This window comes from Stenella coeruleoalba (assembly GCF_951394435.1).
Source record: "Stenella coeruleoalba genome assembly, chromosome: 9".
Classification (NCBI taxonomy): Eukaryota; Metazoa; Chordata; class Mammalia; order Artiodactyla; family Delphinidae; genus Stenella; species Stenella coeruleoalba.
The window spans coordinates 85,506,244-85,526,428 of record NC_137155.1 but is presented as its reverse complement, the minus strand read 5'-3'; the positions used below and the strand labels follow the sequence as shown (position 1 = coordinate 85,526,428).

Below are 20,185 nucleotides of genomic sequence, written 5' to 3'. Positions count from 1 at the left end.
TGAAGCTTCATGAGGGTAGGTGTCTCTTTTGCTCACCATCTTATTCTCAGTAATCAGAATAGTGCCTGTCACCAGTAATTATATACTGAATGAATTTGTGAATCCCATTTACTTCTATCTAGTGTACAGTTTTTAATCAAGTAGTTGGAGACTCTAAGGGTGAGACTAGAAATATAAGTGCTCATTGAGTGAAAATTAGAAAATTTGGAGATAATACTCCTTCGTTTCATTTATCCCCTGACTCTACATTTCTTAAGAAATTTTGAAATGGAGAGTAATATATTTAATATATGATGTTTGTAGAACTTTTAACTGCAAGGGACCTTAGACTGTAAAGCTCAGCCTTCAAATTTTAGGGCTGAGAAAACTGAGGTTTATTAGATTGTACCACTGAGTTGCTGATAGGTAATGATAACTTGTTCCGGGCCCTGCTGTCAGACTGAAAGATACAAAATTCTGTTTCATAAACAGTCATACACAGACCTTTCTTCTTTTCGTTTTATTTTCAGCTATTCCTTTAGAACTAACTATCTGAGAATTTGTACAGGTCTATTTGTCAGGATAAATGAAAGTAACTGTAAGAATTAAGAAAGGAAAATTCCTTTTTGATCAATTTGTGCCCCTTGCAATCTCTCTTCAGCCAAGAGTCAAGCATAGTTAGATGTATTAGGTATTGAAAGAAAGCAAAACTTTCTTCTAAAATTTTCTAAATATTTTTTCTAAAATTGCAAACGTGATTTTTCAGGGACCTTCCAAAGCCTTGCACTAATGTTTATTGATAACTCTCTCTCTCTGTGTGTGTGTGTGTGTGTGTTTGTGTGTGACACACACACACAGAGTTAGGTATTTCAGAGGCTCTGAAATGTTGTGGAATGTAAAACGCCCTTCTGTTTTAGGTTAGTGTGGTCTGGGATCATCGCACTTGTGACACTTAACGTCATGGTGGCTCGGCCTTTGTAGGGCTCAGTTTGTGTCTGGTTTTGTAAATTCCACAGTCTTCTGTTTTCTGTAACTTGTTTTCCATTTTTGTCTGTGGTTGGAAATATGCCACTCATTCATTCATGCGTTTACTCAGGTATTTTTTGAGCACTTACTGTGTGGGGCAGGCACTGTTTTAAGCACTTAGGGATATAGCAGTGAAAAAAACCCAGACCAGGTCTTCGCCCTTGTGGAGCTTAGAGGCAAGTGGGAAAGAAAGAAAGGAGCATGTGCAAGGATGGGGCTGCTAGAGTCATTATAGTCAATTTACATTTTAGGGGTCCTTGATCATAAAAATAAAGCAGAACTGGGACTTCCCTGGTGGCGCAGTGGTTAAGAATCCACTTGCCAATGCAGGGGACACGGGTTCGATCCCTGGTCTGGGAAGATCCCACGTGCTGTGGAGCAACTCAGCCCATGTGCCTGTGCTCTAGAGCCCACGAGCCACAACTACTGAGCCCATGTGCCACAACTACTGAAGCCCTTGTGCGTAGAGCCTGTGTGCTGCAACAAGAGAAGCCACGGCAATGAGAAGCCCACGCACCAGAACGAAGAGTAGCCCCTGCTCACTGCAACTAGAGAAAGCCCGCGTGCGGCAACGAAGACCCAACACAGTGAAAAATAAATAATAAATAAATAAATTTATAAAAAAATAAAAATAAAAAATCAGCGTAACTTAAACTGCTTTATAAAATTGCTACGCTGAAATTTAATTTTACTGTTTTCGCTTATGCTCTGATACCAAACAGGACTTTTCATAATCTTCTTCTATCTCTGGGTCCATCTTATCATCAGTATCATCCAAGTATGACCACCCCCAGATAAATCTGTTCCATTTTCTTCATAATCTGGAAAAAAGTCTTCTCTTTCAAGTAACTCTTATATTTCTCTTGGTAATCTGATCAGCTGCAGTGAAAGGAACACCGTCAGATGTATAAAATGTTGGCTCATTCATAAAATAATTAGGATCATTTTCAGGTGTTGCTTCCCTGTATGTTGAAGTTGCATGGACTCTACCCCAGTTACTTGACCGGAGTTCTACAAGCTTCAGGAGCATCTGTTTTACATCTCTGCTGCAGTTTGCATCTAGGACAACATTTTCACTTTTCTGAATAATTTCTTCCATATCAGTCTTTCCTTTTTCCTTCCAGGCATCTTCTAAAACTCACCCTGTCAACTTCAGTAATTTTACTGCACAAATTAAGTTGTCATCCATGGGATCAGAAAAGAGGGCATTCAGCAACTCCCGAAGACTGACCTGAAGAATGTCTGCCCTTGTAACCTGTCCATTTGTTCCTTTGATCTCCAGGTTAAGATAAAGTTCTCCCAGAAAGAGTACAAATGCGTGGAATCGTTTTCGAGTCACTTTATCCCCTTTTGCAGCTTGATCTTTAATTTCATATTCAGTCCGACATCTTTGAAGTAGCAGCTGGCGGAAGTTGCCACTCTGTGGGCTAATTGTCAGATGATGGGACAGGTAATTACAGAGGCGAGCTCCCATGGAAGAGAAATTTGGGATAGGTGTGGCCTGTTGATAGGTGAGATCCACAAGTTCTTGCAAAGCATCATCTGTTGTAACCCAGCCATTCAGGGTCTCCGCAAACTGTTCAATTTCAGTTTCAAAACTGCCAGGCTGCTCTGAAAGATGATTTAAAAAATCCTGAACATATTCTGACAAAGTGGGATAATCCTCACAACCATCCTCATAGGATTCTGTATAATTAGAAGAATAACTTGATGGGTAAAATTCAGGGGCGTTTACAGACAGCTTAGACAGTAATACAGGAGCTACAACCACCTGGGGTTTAGCCATTGTTGACTCCAGATCCTGCTGTGGGATATTATCCTGAGAACTAGGTGGAGCTCTCAGGGGCCTTGTTTGTTCCCTGGTGGCCCGGCCTACATGAGGTTCTCTGGAGAGAAGTCCTTACTTTTTCTTTTTAAAACATTGCTTATACCTTTGGGATATGATGGTATAGAGGGGTTATTCTCACAAAGAAGAAAAGGCAATCAGAAAATCTTCGTCCATGAGATTAGACTAAAATGTACTGTCATTCAGTGACTGCTGAATACCTTTATGTGCCGGACACTATGGTGAAGATGGGTGCCAAAGTAATTTATCCTTGTCATGCACAGTGTGGAGGGGTTTTAGTGGATTGTAACTTAGCGTGAACTAATTGTGTGATGAGGTTACTGATAGACCTAATGCAATCAGATGCTTCATTAGTAGAATTAGTGTTGTGTGGGAATCTTGGGAGGTGAGGTTCTGTTGTCTTACTTTGCTGGACCGTGTCTGCCGTGTTGCATTTAGTTTGGAGCTAAGGGACAAATTGGAGTCATCCCACAAGTGAGGAGCCCTGCTATTGAAGGGTCTGGCCATTTTGCAGATAAAGATTGTTGGAACATTCGCTGGGAGGAAGGATCTCTTAACCGTGTTTTTAGTTTCTGCCGTAACGTCAGGTCCATGAGGGCAGTGACTGGTCCTTGGCAGTACTGTGACATCAGTGCCTTGCCCATTGCCTGGCGTGTATTCAGTAAACAGTTGAGTCAGTGTTGATGGGAAGATGATGCTTACCTTCAAATGTTTGTCTTGTGGATGGCTTTTTAATTAGATGTATTCCTGCTATCTCCAGAGGGCAGATGGAGGCACCAGGGATCAAATATTTAGGTGGGTAGATTTCAAGCTGACATAAGAAGATCTTTGTAAAACGAATTCAGCAGTCAGATTGATTAGCCTGTTGATGTATTTGAATTCTGTTATTTTAAATGCTTGGGTAGAGGCTGCTTGAGGATTTACTAGAAAATATACCTGCTTTGGATAAATTTTAGGCCAAGATGATTTTGTCTACTAAATCTGTGGCTTAAATGTATTTCATTAAAAAAATGATGTCAACTACCAAAATCTTTCTTTCTTTTCCTCTAAGTTAGACCTTTGTTGTCTTTTCAGACTAAAGCAAAGCAAAGAACTGGACTCAGAGAAGGCTTTTGCCAATGAGCAGTTGACCAGAGCTATTCTTCGTGAGAGGATATCAAATGAGGAGGAACGTGCTAAGGCAAAGCACCTGGTGAGTTTTAAAGATTTAGTGGAAAGGTCTTGTCTACAAGGAAACTTCTGATGTTTGGGAAAAGCTTGCCAACTTTCAGTGTGGATGATATTCATGTTCTCTTTGCTTAGATTTCCTTTATTTTTGCCTTTTACAAGTGGCTGACAATTTGCTAAGATTAACCATCAAAGACTTTAAGGCAGGTGTAATGAGAATTATTGAAGAAAAGATCAACACTGAGACACAGGCATCTTGCCTGAAGGGAATTGTTTGCTTGCTCCCACCCCCCTTGCTTTTGGTTTCTTTGTATTTGAAACCTCTGGGGTGAGCAGCCTAGCTTGTTTCTCTCCTTCCTGGCAACCACCAGATGTTAGCCTGGGAAGACTCCAGCAAAGGTGAGTAAAGTGTTTGGGTTTTTTTTGGCCATACCACATGACATGTGGGATCTTAGTTCCCCAACTAGGGATTGAACCCGCACCCCCTGCATTGGAAGCGTGGAGTCTTAACCACTGGACCGCCAGGGAAGTCCCAAAGGTGAGTAAGGTTTGATCAGTCGCTTTCTGGGCTTCAGAAAGGGGAGCCATTTTTTATAAGAAAGGAGATAATTTTTTCAAAGAAAATATTTTTTAAAAATTTAATTTTAAAAAAAGATTACATAAACATGTTTAAAAATGATTATTAGTAGAAGAAAATTTAAGAGGCACCCATAAATCTATCATTCTCACGTAACCACGGTTTACACTGGGGTGTTTCCCTCTAGACAATTCTTATTCCTGGGTCTGTTACCTATTGAGGACTTTGAATAGTGCTGTACATAGTGTTTAGCATCATGAACATTTTCTGTATATAACCGAAATGTAGTTTTTAATGGCTGAACAATAGTGTTTTCTGCATGCAACATGATTGATTTAACAACTTCCCATTGTTAAATAAAAGTGCAGCCGTTCTGGGTGAAGCCTGGGGTCCTGACTACTCATCCCTCACTTTAGCCTTCCTAGAAACCCTCATATCACTTCTCTAACTTCTCAGAAGCTTTAGTGCTCATTGGAATATGGTTGGGAACTCATTGGAAAGATAAAATGTAACTATATAGTGGAGAACTTGCGATGCAAGACTCAGGGGGATGTCCCTAGTTCAGGCAGCTGGGGATCATTAACAATATAAGAAAAGAGTCAGTTTCTCTCCTGTTCTTTTCCCTTGGTCCTTTCTTTGAGAGGCTAACTTATGACCAGACGCCAATAGAGAAGATATACAAGTAAGCTGATACGTAATGAATCCATTTCTTCAGTGACTAATCCAGGATCCAGGCTGAATGGGTAGGCAGTGAAGCCAGAGCAGAGGTGATGGACTAAGAAAGGAAAGTCAAGGGACTGGTTGGTGCCATCACGAGGACACACACATTGAGTGGAACTGAGGCCAAGAGATGTGGAAGGAAAGTCATTTGTTGTGAATGGGGGATAATTTCAGGATTAAAGTTGTTAGGTGTTGAGTAATTCAGTCATGACATTTGCTGTGCTCCCAAGTTTGAGGATTGTTTTGAGGAAGTTGAAAACATATCAGGCCAGTGTGTTGAAGGGTCATTCCCACGTATTTTACAGCCTCCCAATTTGAAGGCCAGGGATGGAGTGGAGAGTGTTAACAGTGCTTATGGTGGAGGATGGTTGGGGAGCAAGCTTCTCGGTTTCTAGTGGGCGGAAGACTCCTTGGTTGGCATTTTTCTTTGTGCCCCAGCTTTTGCCTCTTCTCTTTGAAGCACTCTTTTCTCTACTTTTCTCGGCCTAAATTTGAATATATTGCCTTGTTCTTTTAGTTCAGAGAGATAAGCAGATTGGGATTTTTCAAAAAGCTCATTAAATGCACACACAGGCACTTGAGATGGCATAAAAAAGGAGAGTATTCACAAGAAATGTGAAAGTATAAAAAAATTTCTTAACTAACAGTAAATAGAATATTATGTAATGTAGTTGGGTTGGAGCAGTATGTCTTCACATTTTTTCCTTGTACCTTATAAATCCTCTCTATTTCCTTGTCTGTTTTTTTGTTTTCAGGTTAAGCATAAGAAGCTGGCATTGTATATTCTGTTTTGTAGGTCTCTTCTTCACTGATTCAGGGGTTGTAGGGTATGGGTGGCAAATTACTGTACTCAGAACTCCTGAATTTCAGCATCTATCATAATATTGGCTAAACAGAGCCCTCAAAGCATGTTGAGGCTACAAGTAGAATTTATGTAATAGTATTATAGCTGATTCAGAGGTTCCCGTCCTGGCTTGAGCATTCTCAGACATTTAAGTGATAGTTCATGGCCACAGCAACATGGCTGCCTACAGCAATGTAGGTACCTGGTGACTCCCAACTTATTTACCAAATTACCCCCTTTATTGTTGTTATCATTATTGTAGAAGACATGCATATTCATTGGGTAAAGATCAGAAAATAAATACAGAAATAATAAGATGAGTTAGATTACCATTATCCAGAGATAATTACTGTTAACATTCTGGTTTATTGTTTTATATTCCTTTTCATATTACTGAGTCTGTATAAAGTATTTATATTAATATGTGTATTTGTATTTCTCCAAACATAGATAGTAGTATATATAGTTTTATGTAACTCTTACAGTAACCTTCAGATTAAAAAAATTTAGACTATATGATAAAGGTTTTTCTATACCACTAAGTATGTATTTGCATGATCACATTTAATGGCTGAATGTATTGCACTGAATTTTCCTCTAATTATTAACATAATACAGGGATATTATAGAAAATTTAGAAAATGTAAAAGTCACTAAGGAACCACCTCATATCCATTAGGATGGCTACTATTTAAAAAAAAACAGACAATAAAAAGTATTGGCAAGGATGTTCTGGGAATGTAAAACGGTACAGCCACTTTGGAAAATAGTATGGTGGTTCCTCAAAAAGATTAAAACTAGAATCACCCTATGATTCAGCAATCCACTCTTCCGGGTTTTTATCCAAAAGAATTAAAAGCAGGACCTCAAAGAGATATTTGTACACCCTTGTCCATTGCAGTATTATTCATAATAGCCAAAAGGTGGAAGCAGTCCAAATGTCCATCCACAGATGAATGCATAAAGAAAAACGTGTTATATACATACAGTGGAGTGTCATTCAGCCTTAAAAAGGCAGGAAATTCGAACACATAATGCAACATAGATGAACCCTGGGGACATTATACTAAGTGAAATAAGCCAGTCACAAAAAGATAAATACTGTATTACTGTCCTTATATGAGGCATCTAGAGTATTCAGATTCAGAGATGGAAGACGGCAGGGTGGTTGCAAGGGGCTGAGCAGAGGGAGGAATGGAGAGCTTTGTCATCACTAGAAGTCCAGTGCGCTATCCGTTGCGCTGCAGAGCCACCTGGATCTTTTTAATGGGTATGGAGTCTCAGTTTTGCAAGATGAGAAGAGTTGTGGAGATTGGTTGTGTACCAGTGTGAATGTACTTTACACTCTGGAACTTAACACTTCTACATGGTTACAATGGTAAATTTTATATCATGTGTATTTTACTATAATTAAACCTTAGAAAAAATTACTAAGGAAATAGCATTGTTGGACGTATAGTTAATGTTTAGGGAGCATAAGGTTCTTTCTGCTACTCCACCCCCGCCTGCCACGTAAATAGTCCAGGATTCAGATTCTTCATCCCACTATCCTGTATAACATGTGCTGTGGAACATGACTTCAAGTCTGTTTTGTCTGTTAGTGCCTTGATCCCCAGCTGTGGGAGTGGGCATCCTCAGAACCCATGACTCTTGTGAGTGTCACCCTAAGAACTGTTCTGCTCTGAGTACTGGACCCGCATGGCTGCCATTCTTAACCCTAATATGTGGGACTCTTTTGAGTGATGGCCAAACATTGATTTGTTCCTCTTTATTTAGTACCCAAATATTGCAGCCAGCAAGAAAGTAAAGGTTGGATTTCACACATTTGAAGGAATTGGAAGGCTGTCTTTCAGTAGAACTAGGGGGAAAAAAACTGATATAATGTTAGTGCTGTGAGATAAAACTTCTCCTCCCCCTTCCCATTCTCCGCCCACGAACAGTTGACATTTAGATTGCTGTCTCCTTAGATGTGAGTCCAGGCTTTTTTCCCCCACAGTTGTTGTAGCAGCTAGCTTTGTTGAAGCTCTTTGAAGGGCAAAGTCATGATGGCCCTGTTGCTGAAGTTTTAAAATAGGATCAGATGAAAACTTGGCACTTTGGAAGAATTGCGTTAGCTGGAGAAGCCGTTACGTCCTGCTCTTGATTCAAGAAGAGTATACCAGTCCCACACTGTACCTCTCACTGACTGGTACCAATATTTTCATCAGCTGTTTCTACCCAGAGGTTTTGGAGAGGCAGTTTACTGATAACTGTATCCACATGAAAATGTTAACTGAAATTCACATGAAAGGATTGTGGCTTAGGAGCAAGAAAGCAACTCTGTAAAGAATGAAGACTAATTAAAAGGACAGAGCCAGGAAACCTGTAAAGTTAATGTGACTTGACATTTGTCTATCTTTGAGAGCTCCTACATCTAAATCTAATATTTGCTGTGTCATTAGATTTTTTTTAAAATTAAAGAGTAGGGGGTTGTGTTTATTTGACTTTGCAGTTATATTTGATTTCTTTTTAAAATGTCAATTAAAATTTTGACTCACTCTTTCTGTCTTACTAAACAATGCTGGTTTAACATTAGTCATTTCTTGTTATAACCACAGAACTCTGTAGTATTTTTTTCTTTTTTAATATAGACTTGAAGCCACAATTTACTTACTTAAGGAAGTATTTACTTAAATATTCTGGAGCTTATAAAACTAAATGTGAAATCCAGGGAAGCCCTCCCTCACTTTTTGGACCGGTGTTTTATTGAGTGCTTACTGTATGAAAAACACGGTGCTGGATACTAAGGATGTATAAACGAAAAAGACAAAATCCATAAGGAATTAGTGCAATGTGGGAGACAGATACACGAAAAATAATGTTGAGAAGCGCTGAGTCTGGGATTTCCCTGTGAAGGTCCAGTGGTTAAGACTTCGCCTTCTAATGTGGGGGGGTGTGGCTTCAAGCCAGGCCAAAAAAACAAAACATAAAACGGAAGCAATATTGTAACAAATTCAATAAAGACTTTAAAAATGGTCCACATTAAAAAAAAAAAAGAATCTTTTTTTTTAAAAAATGAGCTAAGTCTGTGATAGAGCCATGCTACTTATATCCTTGTGAGAATCCTCACTTAAGTGAAAGCAGGGATTTACTTTCATTTAACCCATTGCTGTCTGCATTCGTTCATTCACACATTTGAGAGCCTAATGTATACCGGTGCCTGGTAAAGAGTAAAGAGTCAATAAATGCTTGCTGATTTAATAAATGAAGAATTGAATTTACTCAGGTCGTAGAAATGGGAGGAGAGGAAGTGGGGAAGACAAGAAAAGATTTCCTAGGGAAGTGGTGCCCTAGTGGAATCTTGAAATACAAGTAGGAATTGCCTGTATGGTTGAGGAGTAGGGATGGTCCAACCTACAGTATTGCAGGTAGAAGCATGGAAGCCTGGGGACACTGGGATACGACAAGGAGTTGCTGAGTGGGAAGTACAGGGTGAGGAGTGTTGAGGGATGAGGCAGAAGAAGTTAGCAGGGCTAAGGTCATGAGGAGCTTGTATGCAACCCAAAGAACCATGGACTACATACACGCAAAGGTTTGAAATGCAGTGGCAAATGCGGGCATTTTGATAGCTCTCTTTAGTGAAGTGTGAAGGATGGAATAGAAAAGGGAATGAATGGAAACAGAGATCATCCTCTTCTGTGTTCCCCTTCATCACAAATTTATAAGACACCTACTATGTGCTACATGATGTCAGTTGCTGGGGATGCAAAGATGAATTAGATTTGGTTGCTTTTCCTAAATCTCCGTCTCCAGTCAAGTATAGGGTGTGTGGGGAAGGTCATTTGTAACTTGGATTTTTTTTTCTACTTAAGTTACAATTTTTGAATTTGTAATACCTCATAGTGTTTAGAAAAAATAACACAAAAAAATTAGGGTAATTGGATGCATAAATTCAGTTTTTGCAAATTTAAGCTGCTGTTTCACCAAAATGTCACTTTTCATCCTCAGTTTCCCTTTTGTCTGAAATGCTCCAGTGAAGCAGTCAAGAAGAAGAATGGATTAATTTTGTGCTGTGTGCTTTTCAGTTCTGTGTTTTGTTTGTGCTTCAAACTGTGACAGTTGAAATTTCATGGTAAAGAGAAAAAGGTTTTGAATTTGGGTTCTGGAGGAAAATGACTAAATTAAAGGAAATAGATAAGAATACCACTGCTGCCCAAGTATAAGTGAGGTTCTGCCCAAGGGCAGAGAATACACTTGGGGTTGTAATTTTGAAATGATCAACATAGTTCATGCTCAAAAGTTCTGTGTTGAAGAAAGGTAAGGGCGATCACTTGGGGCTTTTAGTATCATTAAAATTAACCAGGTAAATGAAGTTGCAGTGTAGCACTGGTTATCCTGGGTTCTTTTGTTGGGCACTTAAAAATTCTTTTTAAAAATGTTTGCTATTTTGGACTTCCCTGGTGGTGCAGTGATTAAGAATCCAGCTGCCAATGCAGGGGACACGGGTTTGATCCCTGGTCCGGGAAGATCCCACATGCCGCAGAGCAGCTAAGCCCGTGTGCCACAACTACTGAGCTTGCGCTCTAGAGCCCACGTGCCACAACTCCTGAAGCCTGCATGCCTAGAGCCCGTGCTCTGCAACAAGAGAAGCCACAGCAATGAGAAGCCTGCACACCACAACGAAGAGTAGCCCCCGCTCACTGCAACTAGCGAAAGCCTGCACACAGCAACGAAGGCCCAATGCAGCCATTTAAAAAAAAAAAAAAAGACAGAAAAACATTGCTATATTTTTTGGGTGCAATTTAGTAGTTCAGTTATAATCTCTATTAATGCACTCCCTCTGGTTATATATGCCCTGGGCTGGTTTTCTTGCTATAGACACAAATCCCCAATTGTTCTGACATGCATGGCATATTAATTTGCTTTGAATGCCAAAAATGAAATTAATGATTTTGAGCTTTCACTTTCGAGGACGATTTAAATATAGAATTTCTGCTTTATGTCAGAGATTTAAGCCATTTAGGCATAAGGTATTTTCCTCAATGTTATTGGTGAGAATGGGACCTAGGATCCATCTGCAAGTGCATTCTTCCTGTCTCTTGCTCAGTTCCTATCTTACCAGGAAATGTAAAGGGCAGCGGCCCTCAAGACAGGTGGGGGCAGAGGCATACAGCATCATTTTGCCTCCTGTGTAAATGTTTGGATTCAGCAGGCCATTATCGTTTCCAGGACAAAGCATCCGTATCCCATCTTCTCCCTTTATGTACTTTGTTATCTTGTGTGCTCTTTACCTCCTGTGCATGTTAAAGCAGCATTACTGTTGTCAGCTGGAATGCATACAGCCCTGTGAAGATACTGTTAGTCAAATATTCCATGGAGTGGCAGGGCACCTTCTGGTATGTTTGTTTGCCACAGTAGTAGAAAAAGAGAAGCAAGTTTTGTCTCAGTATGCCAACCTCGTCTTTACGTTAAGAGCCCAGAAAGAATAGGACTGCTGTTGCAGATTTCAGTATTGCTTGTATAACGAAATCTTAACCAGATGAATGTATTTCTCAAATGTATGTAGTCAGACCCCTTCCTCATCAAGATTTGCAGGAATACCTAGGATCTTAACATTACCAAATAGCCTTAGGGAAACCTGATGTCATGCTAAACAGATATTGAAGGGCCTAGAGGAGAGAATGGCTGAGCGTTCTTTTCAGAGTGGAGATTAAATCTCACTGTCGAGGTTGGTGAGTCTGTCCAGTGAACACAATGTAGAGGTGACTGCAATTTGCTGGTGTTGCTTTTTTTGAAGGAACTATCTCAGTCTGTGAGACCTGTTGACAAAGTGATTAGAGAAGAGTTGAGTATAATGCTGTTGATGTTCTTGCCAACAAGTAGTTGTATTTAAAGATAGCTATGAGGAACAACTCTGCTTAGAGTGTGCTGTCTGTTGTCATTCTGAATGCACTTTAAAAATTCATCACGGGCTTCCCTGGTGGCGCAGTGGTTGAGAGTCCGCCTGCCGATGCAGGGGACACGGGTTCATGCCCCGGTCGGGGAAGATCCCACGTGCCGCGGAGCGGCTGGGCCCGTGAGCCATGGCCGCTGAGCCTGCGTGTCTGGAGCCTGTGCTCCACAACGGGAGAGGCCACAACAGTGAGAGGTGCGCGTACCGCAAAAAAAAAAAAAAAAAAAAAAATCATCAAGTTTCTTGCAAACTAGTTGGCTCAGGGCAACACCTGTTGAGTGGTGTCACATGTTGTATCCCTGCCATAAATAGCTTATTGGCATCCCATCAGTTGGGTCATTATGGGTGTCAAGGTATGGAGAGCATTGAATAAAAACCCATAGGTAGCTAAGGTGCAAAGGGCTGCTTATAATTCCATCTGTTTACAATGCCCTGGCATTTATTGTTAACTTATTTGCTTCACTGCCTGGTCTGCGATGAACTGTCATTAGGGCCTTGGAATTTTATTGAACTGACATCATAATCTCATCTCCTACTGAAGAGGCTAAGAATTATGGCCCTCAGTGTTTGCTTTAACCTGTAACAGATTAAAAGTTTAACAGAAGCATAATGAAGTCTATCAATCCTTCCAAATCCCAAAGAAGAGTTTTGCACATTATGTTTTGAATGAGACTCTAAGGCAAACGTGCTCCTTTTTTGTTCAACAGCAATCTTTCCAGTTTGTCTCCCTGGCAAGTCTCAGAACTGTCAGTTTTTTTTTTAAATTTTATTTATTTTTGGCTGTGTTGGGTCTTCGTTGCTGCGTGCGGGCTTTCTCTAGTTGTGGTGAGCGGGGGCTTCTCTTTGTGGCATGGGTTTCTCATTGCAGTGGCTCTCCCGTTGCAGAACACGGGCTCTAGGCACGCGGGCTCAGTAGTTGTGGCTCACGGGCTGTAGAGTGCAGGCTCAGTAGTTGTGGTGCACGGGCTTAGTTGCTCCACGGCATGTGGGATCTTCCTGGACCAGGGCTGGAACCCGTGTCCCCTGCATTGGTGGGCAGATTCTCAACCACTGCGCCACCGGGGAGGTCCCAGAACTGTCAGTTTTGATACAGCCTTGGAGAATTGCTTTCAGCCTGTGGTGCGTGGACCTCTAGTTTAGTGAATTCAGTAGTAAATTGAAGAGCAGTAATGTTTACTAGGTGACATACCATGTGCAGTGAGGTCTGCTTCATTTTTGTTTATTGGACAGTAAATTCTTCACAATGCTGAAGAACATCCTTGAGCAGCTCTGTATTTATTTCTTTTATGTATCCCAGCTTTTGTTGCTTAGATATGATTCCTAAATGGGATTGAGTTATGTTCTTTCTGTGTTTCTTGATGTTTTGAACTGTGCCCTGCTTTGGGGGGCTGGGAGGGATTATTGTCATGTAGCCTGGGGTTATTCCCTTCACCATAAAGACATTTCAACATTTTGTTCCAACGTGACTCTCTCCACGATTTTCTTTACTAACTATATTTTAAGGATGACTTCTTCTGAAAATACCAATGGGCAGAATTACCAAATGAAGTAAGGCCTCCATTCTCCAGAGAGCAGGAATCTGTTTACAAACCTGCAGTATTTATTACATACCTCATTTAGCTCATTCATCATTTTAATAGAAAAATGAGTCATTTTAGATGATTCTGAAATAATGCGAGGTAAGCTACATAGCCCCAGGCAGAATATGATTTACTCAGCCACCAAGCTGTTTTCAGAAAAATAAAATGGAATGATCAGCACCAATAATTTATGATTACTTGTGGTAAACTTATCAGATGTCTTCATTGTCATAGAAATTTGTTGATGAGATTAAAAGTTTAGAGGAGTTTTCTAGCAAACTTCTCCCCGTTTGTCCATCTTTTACGACAAGTGGCTGTAAGGTTCTGTACTTAGCTGTGTGTTTAAATTTCCTCTGCCTGCTTAAAACACTGACTGTAAATTTAATTCCAGATTTGTGTTGAATATTCTCTTGATAAGAAAGAACACCAATCAGTGTCACAGGGCCAGTTTTATTGGAGTTTATTATAAACCTATTTGTATACATTTTCTGCTTAGACATTAAATGTTGATCCTTTTACAGTTTCCTTAGCCTATCTGATCTCAGGAACACAGCTGGTTGATGGCCTGGAATCATAACTCCGAAATCGAAATGAGTCACAGAGTGTTTCTAGGTAGTGCCATAATGCTCATGGCCTATATTAATAACCAGCATCACAACAAAAACAGTTGGTACTTGTTTCTAGTATTCCTCATTTAACTAAGAGCTTTCAAGTCCAGCAGCTTACTTGGTGTTAATAAATGTTTGATATGGGTAGGACATCTATTATTTCTGTTTCAAAAAGATTGTAAACCCAAAGGCTGCACAAAGATAGAGCCAGAGCTACAAATTGGATCCCTACTGCCTAGGTGATGTTATTTGGCACACAATTTAGCAAATTCAGTTATTATTATGTTTTTAGCCTATAGTGGATTGGGCCCACTGTATTAGAAAGGGTGAGGGGCTTTTAGGCCTAGGCACATGGACAAAACAGAAATTACCACAGACATAAACAAAAACAGGCATCCAAAAATCACACATATGATGAGCACACACAGGGCTACAAAGCATCATAGCGTGATGGGCCTACTCAACATAGAGGCAGGCAGCCCTGGCCACTCATAGGCCTTGTGTGTTACTGCCTAGTGAAATAATGCATTCATAATCATAACACTGTCAGGGGCTAAGAATAACCTGTTTAAAAGCAAGGAATGTAGTAATACATATTAGAACTAACGCTTCCATCTAAACTGTTGTGAATTGAAAAAGCTTCTGGCACTTCAGGTAAATTTCAGTATTCCAAAAAAATTCTCTCATGTGAATCTCTACATTGCAAAGAATAATGAGGTGTTAACTGTATACTTTTATAAAGTCTATTTTGAGTGGACTTATTAAAAAAAAGTTTGTTATGGTCTGTTCTATTTTGGGAGAGGTTGATAGAGATACAAAAGGACCTGGTTAATAGCAGTTATTCATTCCCTTGCCCTCCTTTTTTTATGTGCAATGTAAACTTTTTATTTTCAGGGGAGGTGAGAGATGATTAGGTTATTTTCTACTTTGGATAATAAAGATGCACTAGTCTGGCAGGATGCTTGTTGAGGGGAATAGAGATAGGCTTGCTGCAGTAGATTATAATTGTTTTTTAATTAATTAATTAATTGATTTTTGGCTGCGTTGGGTCTTCATTGCTACGCATGGGCTTTTTCTAGTTGCGGAGAGCAGGGGCTACTCTTCATTGAGGTGCACGGGCTTCTCATTGCGGTGGCTTCTCTTGTTGAGGAGCACGGGCTCTAGGGGCCTGGGCTTCAGTAGTTGTGGCTTGCAGGCTCGAGCGCAGGCTCAGTAGTTGTGGCACACAGGCTTAGTTGCTCTGCGGCACGTGAGACTTCCTGGACCAGGGCTTGAACTCGTGTCCCCTGAATTGGCAGGCGGATTCTTAACCACTGTGCCACCAGGGAAGTCCCTTGCTGCAGTAGATTATTTTTAAGAGTAACTGTAATATATGTTAACAATGTCTACTTCACTCATGCAGTGGATTCAGTCAGTTTTGTGGTTTGTGTTTTCATTGAACTTTGGGAAAATTCAGAGTGATGATATTCCACAGATTTTTCTTGTAAAGTCTACACACACGCATATGTGTGTGCGCACACATACACACGTTTTTCTGAATCATTGGAGCGTGGGTTGCAGACATCATGCCAATTAGCCCCCTTAGTATTTCTACCCGTAAAAAATTAGTGTGTGTTTCTTACATTACCAAGTACAGTTGTCAAAGTCAAGAAATTTAACATTGATGTAATATTTTAATTTTTAACCAAGATTCCAATAATGTTCCTTATAGCAAATTTTCTTCCAGGAGCAGGGTATATTCTAGGGTCATATATTGCATTTATGTAGTTGTCATGTCTTAAAACATTTTAAACATGATTTGCAAACAGTAGGATCAAGAGAGGTACTGTGTTAACTTCAATTAATGAATTCTTGCTGTCATTGCTAGAGTTTTAGAAAGATGAAAGAAGGATGGACGCAAAGAGGTGAAGAGTTTCATTCAGACATATAGATTAATATTCTATATTGTGGGTGAAGGAATAATTGTTTTGGATATTTTCTTTATATGAACCAAAACTAAAACAACTTAAATGCTTTTGCCAGCATCTGTGTAGATTCCGTGTCCTTGAAATGTAGCAGGCATCCAAGTTGTATCATTAAAAATTATTAGAGAGTAAACTGTTCTACTATTTTTCTCCAGAGTTTTTTGAACAGTAATTTTATCTGAAGTATCCTTCCCTCCGCACCTCCCCTGCCCCACACGCCCAGTTACTACTCCATGTAATTTTAGGCAAATTGTTTTTCTTCTTTATGCCTTTTGTTTCCATTTGTTTAAAATGAGGACAAGGTTGTGAATGTACTTTTCTTTCAAGTCTGTTACCTCGATGAATAAATATATAAATACAGGAGTTCTTAGAGAATGCAAAGTTCTATATACTTATAAATTGACTTTTCATAAAGTAATTTTGTTTTATGAATAGGTTACCAATTCCAAGAGTCACATCTATTTTAATTTTCTTTAGTTATTAAAAACAGTCCATTTAAAAAAAGAAAAAGTTGAAAGCCTGTATTTCCTTGGTTAAATTGGATTTTTGTTATTGAAAACTTATTCTGATTAGTAGAAGTGATTTAATCATAGTCACAGTATAAATGCTGTTAGCAGTCACTGTATATTGAAAGGGTCAAAATGAGAGGGGTCCTTTTCTTGGATATAAGAAGATGGGATTTTTTTGCTAATATGTGTTTATTGGCTTAGAATGAAAACTCAGACCATTGTTAGGAAAATAGACTTAAATTGATATCATTAAAAAATATATATATATACAATCAAATTAAGAGACACAGAAATTGATCTACTTTATAACTTTAAAAAATGACTGTTAAGTACCTTTCTGTGTTAAATGCCTTAAATTTCTGGGTTATAGTAAACCACCTATAAGTTCAAAGATTCGTCTTTTCAAATGCTTACTTCATTTTCCATTTATTTCCCATTTGTTTCTTTAACTCATTAAAAATCATTTGTTAATTTTTAATATGACCATTGTATCTCTACCTTGCCCATTCCTGACATAATTTTTCTTCCTTTGCTAACATCAACCCCCGTGTTAAATTTGCGACCCATGGACAGTGACATTTTTGGAATGTTCCTGCCATGCCTGGGAGTCGGAGAATGTATTGGTGCTTCAAACTTTTTCTTTTAACTCCTTGAAGAACTTAATATATTTTAAAGAAACTGGCTCAGTTCTAACCCTGAAGGCACCAAAAAGAGCAAGTTCTAAACAACAACCCTCCTGCAGCATATTTTCACCATGTATCTCCTCCATCTTGGAGGTCACCATTTCCAAGGTATATCTTTAGCTTTGCATATGCTCTGCGTGTATAACATTGCTTCCCCACTCTTCTTCTCCTCCCTCCTCTGAGTTTTTAATGTTTTCGGCGAGCCTTGGGAACATGTACACAGGCCTGTACAGTGACACAGCAAAAGCAGACTCTTGAAGTAGTCAGGTTTTGTCCTTGTAAATGACATGGGACAAATGCATGTGGTGGATTAAAATATGTTCACCCTGACAGAAATCTTTTACTTGAAGGGAAAAAGCCTCCCTTCAATTCTGATCACAGCAAAGGTTATGCTGCTGCCAGTGAGGGTGAATTGCCAAGACTGCCAGTTTCTTAAGCTCTGTTCTGGAGATACATTTGTCACTTGATTCTCAGCTTTGAGTTGGTTATAATCTTGTATTGGCATGCTTTGTTTCCAAATACATCAGTTTTCATGTTTCTTTGGCTTTTTCTCAGGATTTATGAAGGGGTGAGGGTAGATTTAGCTTTTTGTCTGGCAAGTAGCAAAGCCTGTTTGACTTTGCTAATCAATAATTGTAAAATAACTGGAAATTGATCCATGCCAGCCGTAAATCCATCCATGCATTTCTGTTAATGCCTGTCATCCTAGAGAAGCTGTACAAAAGATATTCCTGTCCCCATGTCATTGAAGACAGGACACAAGCAAGTGTAATAGGCTGCTTGTGTATTAAGGGGTTGTTGTTAAAGTGTCCACAGTTTGATACAAGGCTTTGGGAGCTGTTTCCCATTTGTAGTATAGACATTGTTGGAAGTTGAAAAAAGTTTGTCACGTGAGCATAACCTAGTTTGGGGGCTTAGAGCTCGTCCTGCATGTGGGCAGAGTAGTGATGTGATTTGACACTATTGTTAGGTTATGCCTCCCCCAAAGTATCCTTTTTACTGATCTGGCATTGCCTCACACTCATCTCAGTTTGATCTGGAATTCTTGTTTCCCTCTCTCTCATTAAGGGGGAAAAGTGCTGAGTGTTCAGTTTGACCGCTTTTGATAGACACATCTGTTACCTGGGCACAAAAGATGCTAGTTGGTATTTGGGGAAAGGGGACACACCTTTTCCTCCTCTCCCAGTTACCATGATGAGGTATTAGTGTGTCACATTGCCACCGTGTCACTGTGGAGGTTTTATTATAAGGCCTAAAGGTTCTAACCAGACAGGGCACTTTTGTTTTGGGAGGTCTGATCTGAGCTTGTGGAGCGCAGGAAGAGTCTCCTTTCAGTAACTTAAAAACAAGGGAGAAAAAGTCATCTTAGATAAAGTTCAGAACATACTCTGACTTCAGAACAAGACTTGCCTGTCATTGATTGACCATATTAACACGTTCAAAGAAACAGTATGTCGATCTTGATTTTTTTTCAGTCGTTAAAGTTTTAAAAAGATTATTTAATATCATGGGACTAGTTTGCAATATGATATTTAGTAGAATAAAAGCCAACATGCTCTTTAATATTTGTGTATCTGCCCAGACAGAAAGCTTGGTATAGGATTGTGGGGTTTTTTTTTCTTTCTTTTTTTCCTTATATTTTTTAAACAATTTCTGTGTTTACCTGATTCTCTGAATTGAATAAGTATTAATTTACTTATATATAGCAAAAAAAAATAGATATCTTCAGTCATTACTTATTACGTTAGAGTTTTATATAGAGAAGGAAAGAAAAGATTCAAAAAGATAAGCAATTCTTGAGTCCATCCCACCCCAGCCCTGGTTTAACAATTGTGTGGTCCTGATGGATGCCTGCCTCTTGTGCAGATCCTTAATGCAAGCTGTCTTAGTTTCATGCCAGCACATTTTCAGGTCATAAAGCTCATCGAATAACCTTCCAGTTACGATTTGGCTTTCCACATAGATGACCTGTAGGAAGCACATGTCTTGGCTGGACGTCCCACATGCCTGTTCTTGGCAGGTGTGGTTCTTATTTTAAAGTGATAATTTGGCCTTTTAGTTGATCTGTAGGTCTCTGTAAACTTCTAGGCCGTTAGCAAACTAGGCTTCTAAATGTGCAGTACCAAGTTCACCAAAGTAATTAATTCTTCACTGGGGCCTTTTGACAGGTGGCCCGAAGCCATTTTCAGTGATAGCCCCTGTGCTGTGTGCCGGGTTGGGCCTCTCTTCTCCCAAATGTCGTTGAATAAAGGGAATTGAAAAGCGTGTGCTCTGGAGGACATGCCCCGTGACACGAGAGCCTCACAGTCAGAGTGCTGTGGCCGTTTCTTAGTTTTGCTCAGAGCCTGCTGTTTGGGTTCGAGCTCCTTTCTCTCTCCTTTCTCAGAGGCCAGTCAGCCTTGGTGTAGATGGAGGCAAAATCATCTTGCATGCTCACTGTACTTCTTGGTATAACTTGAGGAGACAGTAGAAATCGCCCTGCCTAACCTCTTCTTCTTCTGTTTGTGAAGAGAGAGGCCCAGGGCTCTTAGGGATAGAGTGACAGAGTGAGGACCAGCACTTAAATCTTTCTCTAGGAAGTTTTTCATCTTCTTCAGTCATGGTTTCCAGATAGGCTCCAAGGATTGCAGGCCAGAGAACAGAAAGGTCAGGGATCATTCTACAAGCTTGGACTGGCTTGAGATGAGAAGCCTCACTGAGGATGGGCAGCCTCCCTGCATCGTAAGCCAGGCATGCAGAGGGCATTTGGG

General features: G+C 39.9%; 1 protein-coding gene and 1 pseudogene across 8 annotated transcripts in view; one reads left to right on the top strand and one right to left on the bottom strand.

The window, feature by feature from the left end:
- The window catches only part of CHCHD3 (coiled-coil-helix-coiled-coil-helix domain containing 3), a 538,892-nt gene that overhangs the window by 97,601 nt on the left and 421,106 nt on the right, over nt 1–20,185 (top strand). For all 7 annotated transcript variants that reach the window (XR_013829655.1, XM_079931113.1, XM_079931114.1 and 4 more), the window contains exon 4: nt 3,926–4,043. Coding sequence is in view for 6 of the 7 variants with exons in the window: in XM_079931113.1 (XP_079787239.1) it covers nt 3,926–4,043 (118 nt within the window). In the remaining variant the exon portion in view is untranslated. The remainder of the gene's footprint in view (nt 1–3,925; nt 4,044–20,185) is intronic.
- On the bottom strand, nt 1,231–2,857 carry LOC307191230 (polyadenylate-binding protein-interacting protein 1-like; annotated as a pseudogene). The gene has a single exon. The product of its transcript is annotated as a polyadenylate-binding protein-interacting protein 1-like (transcript).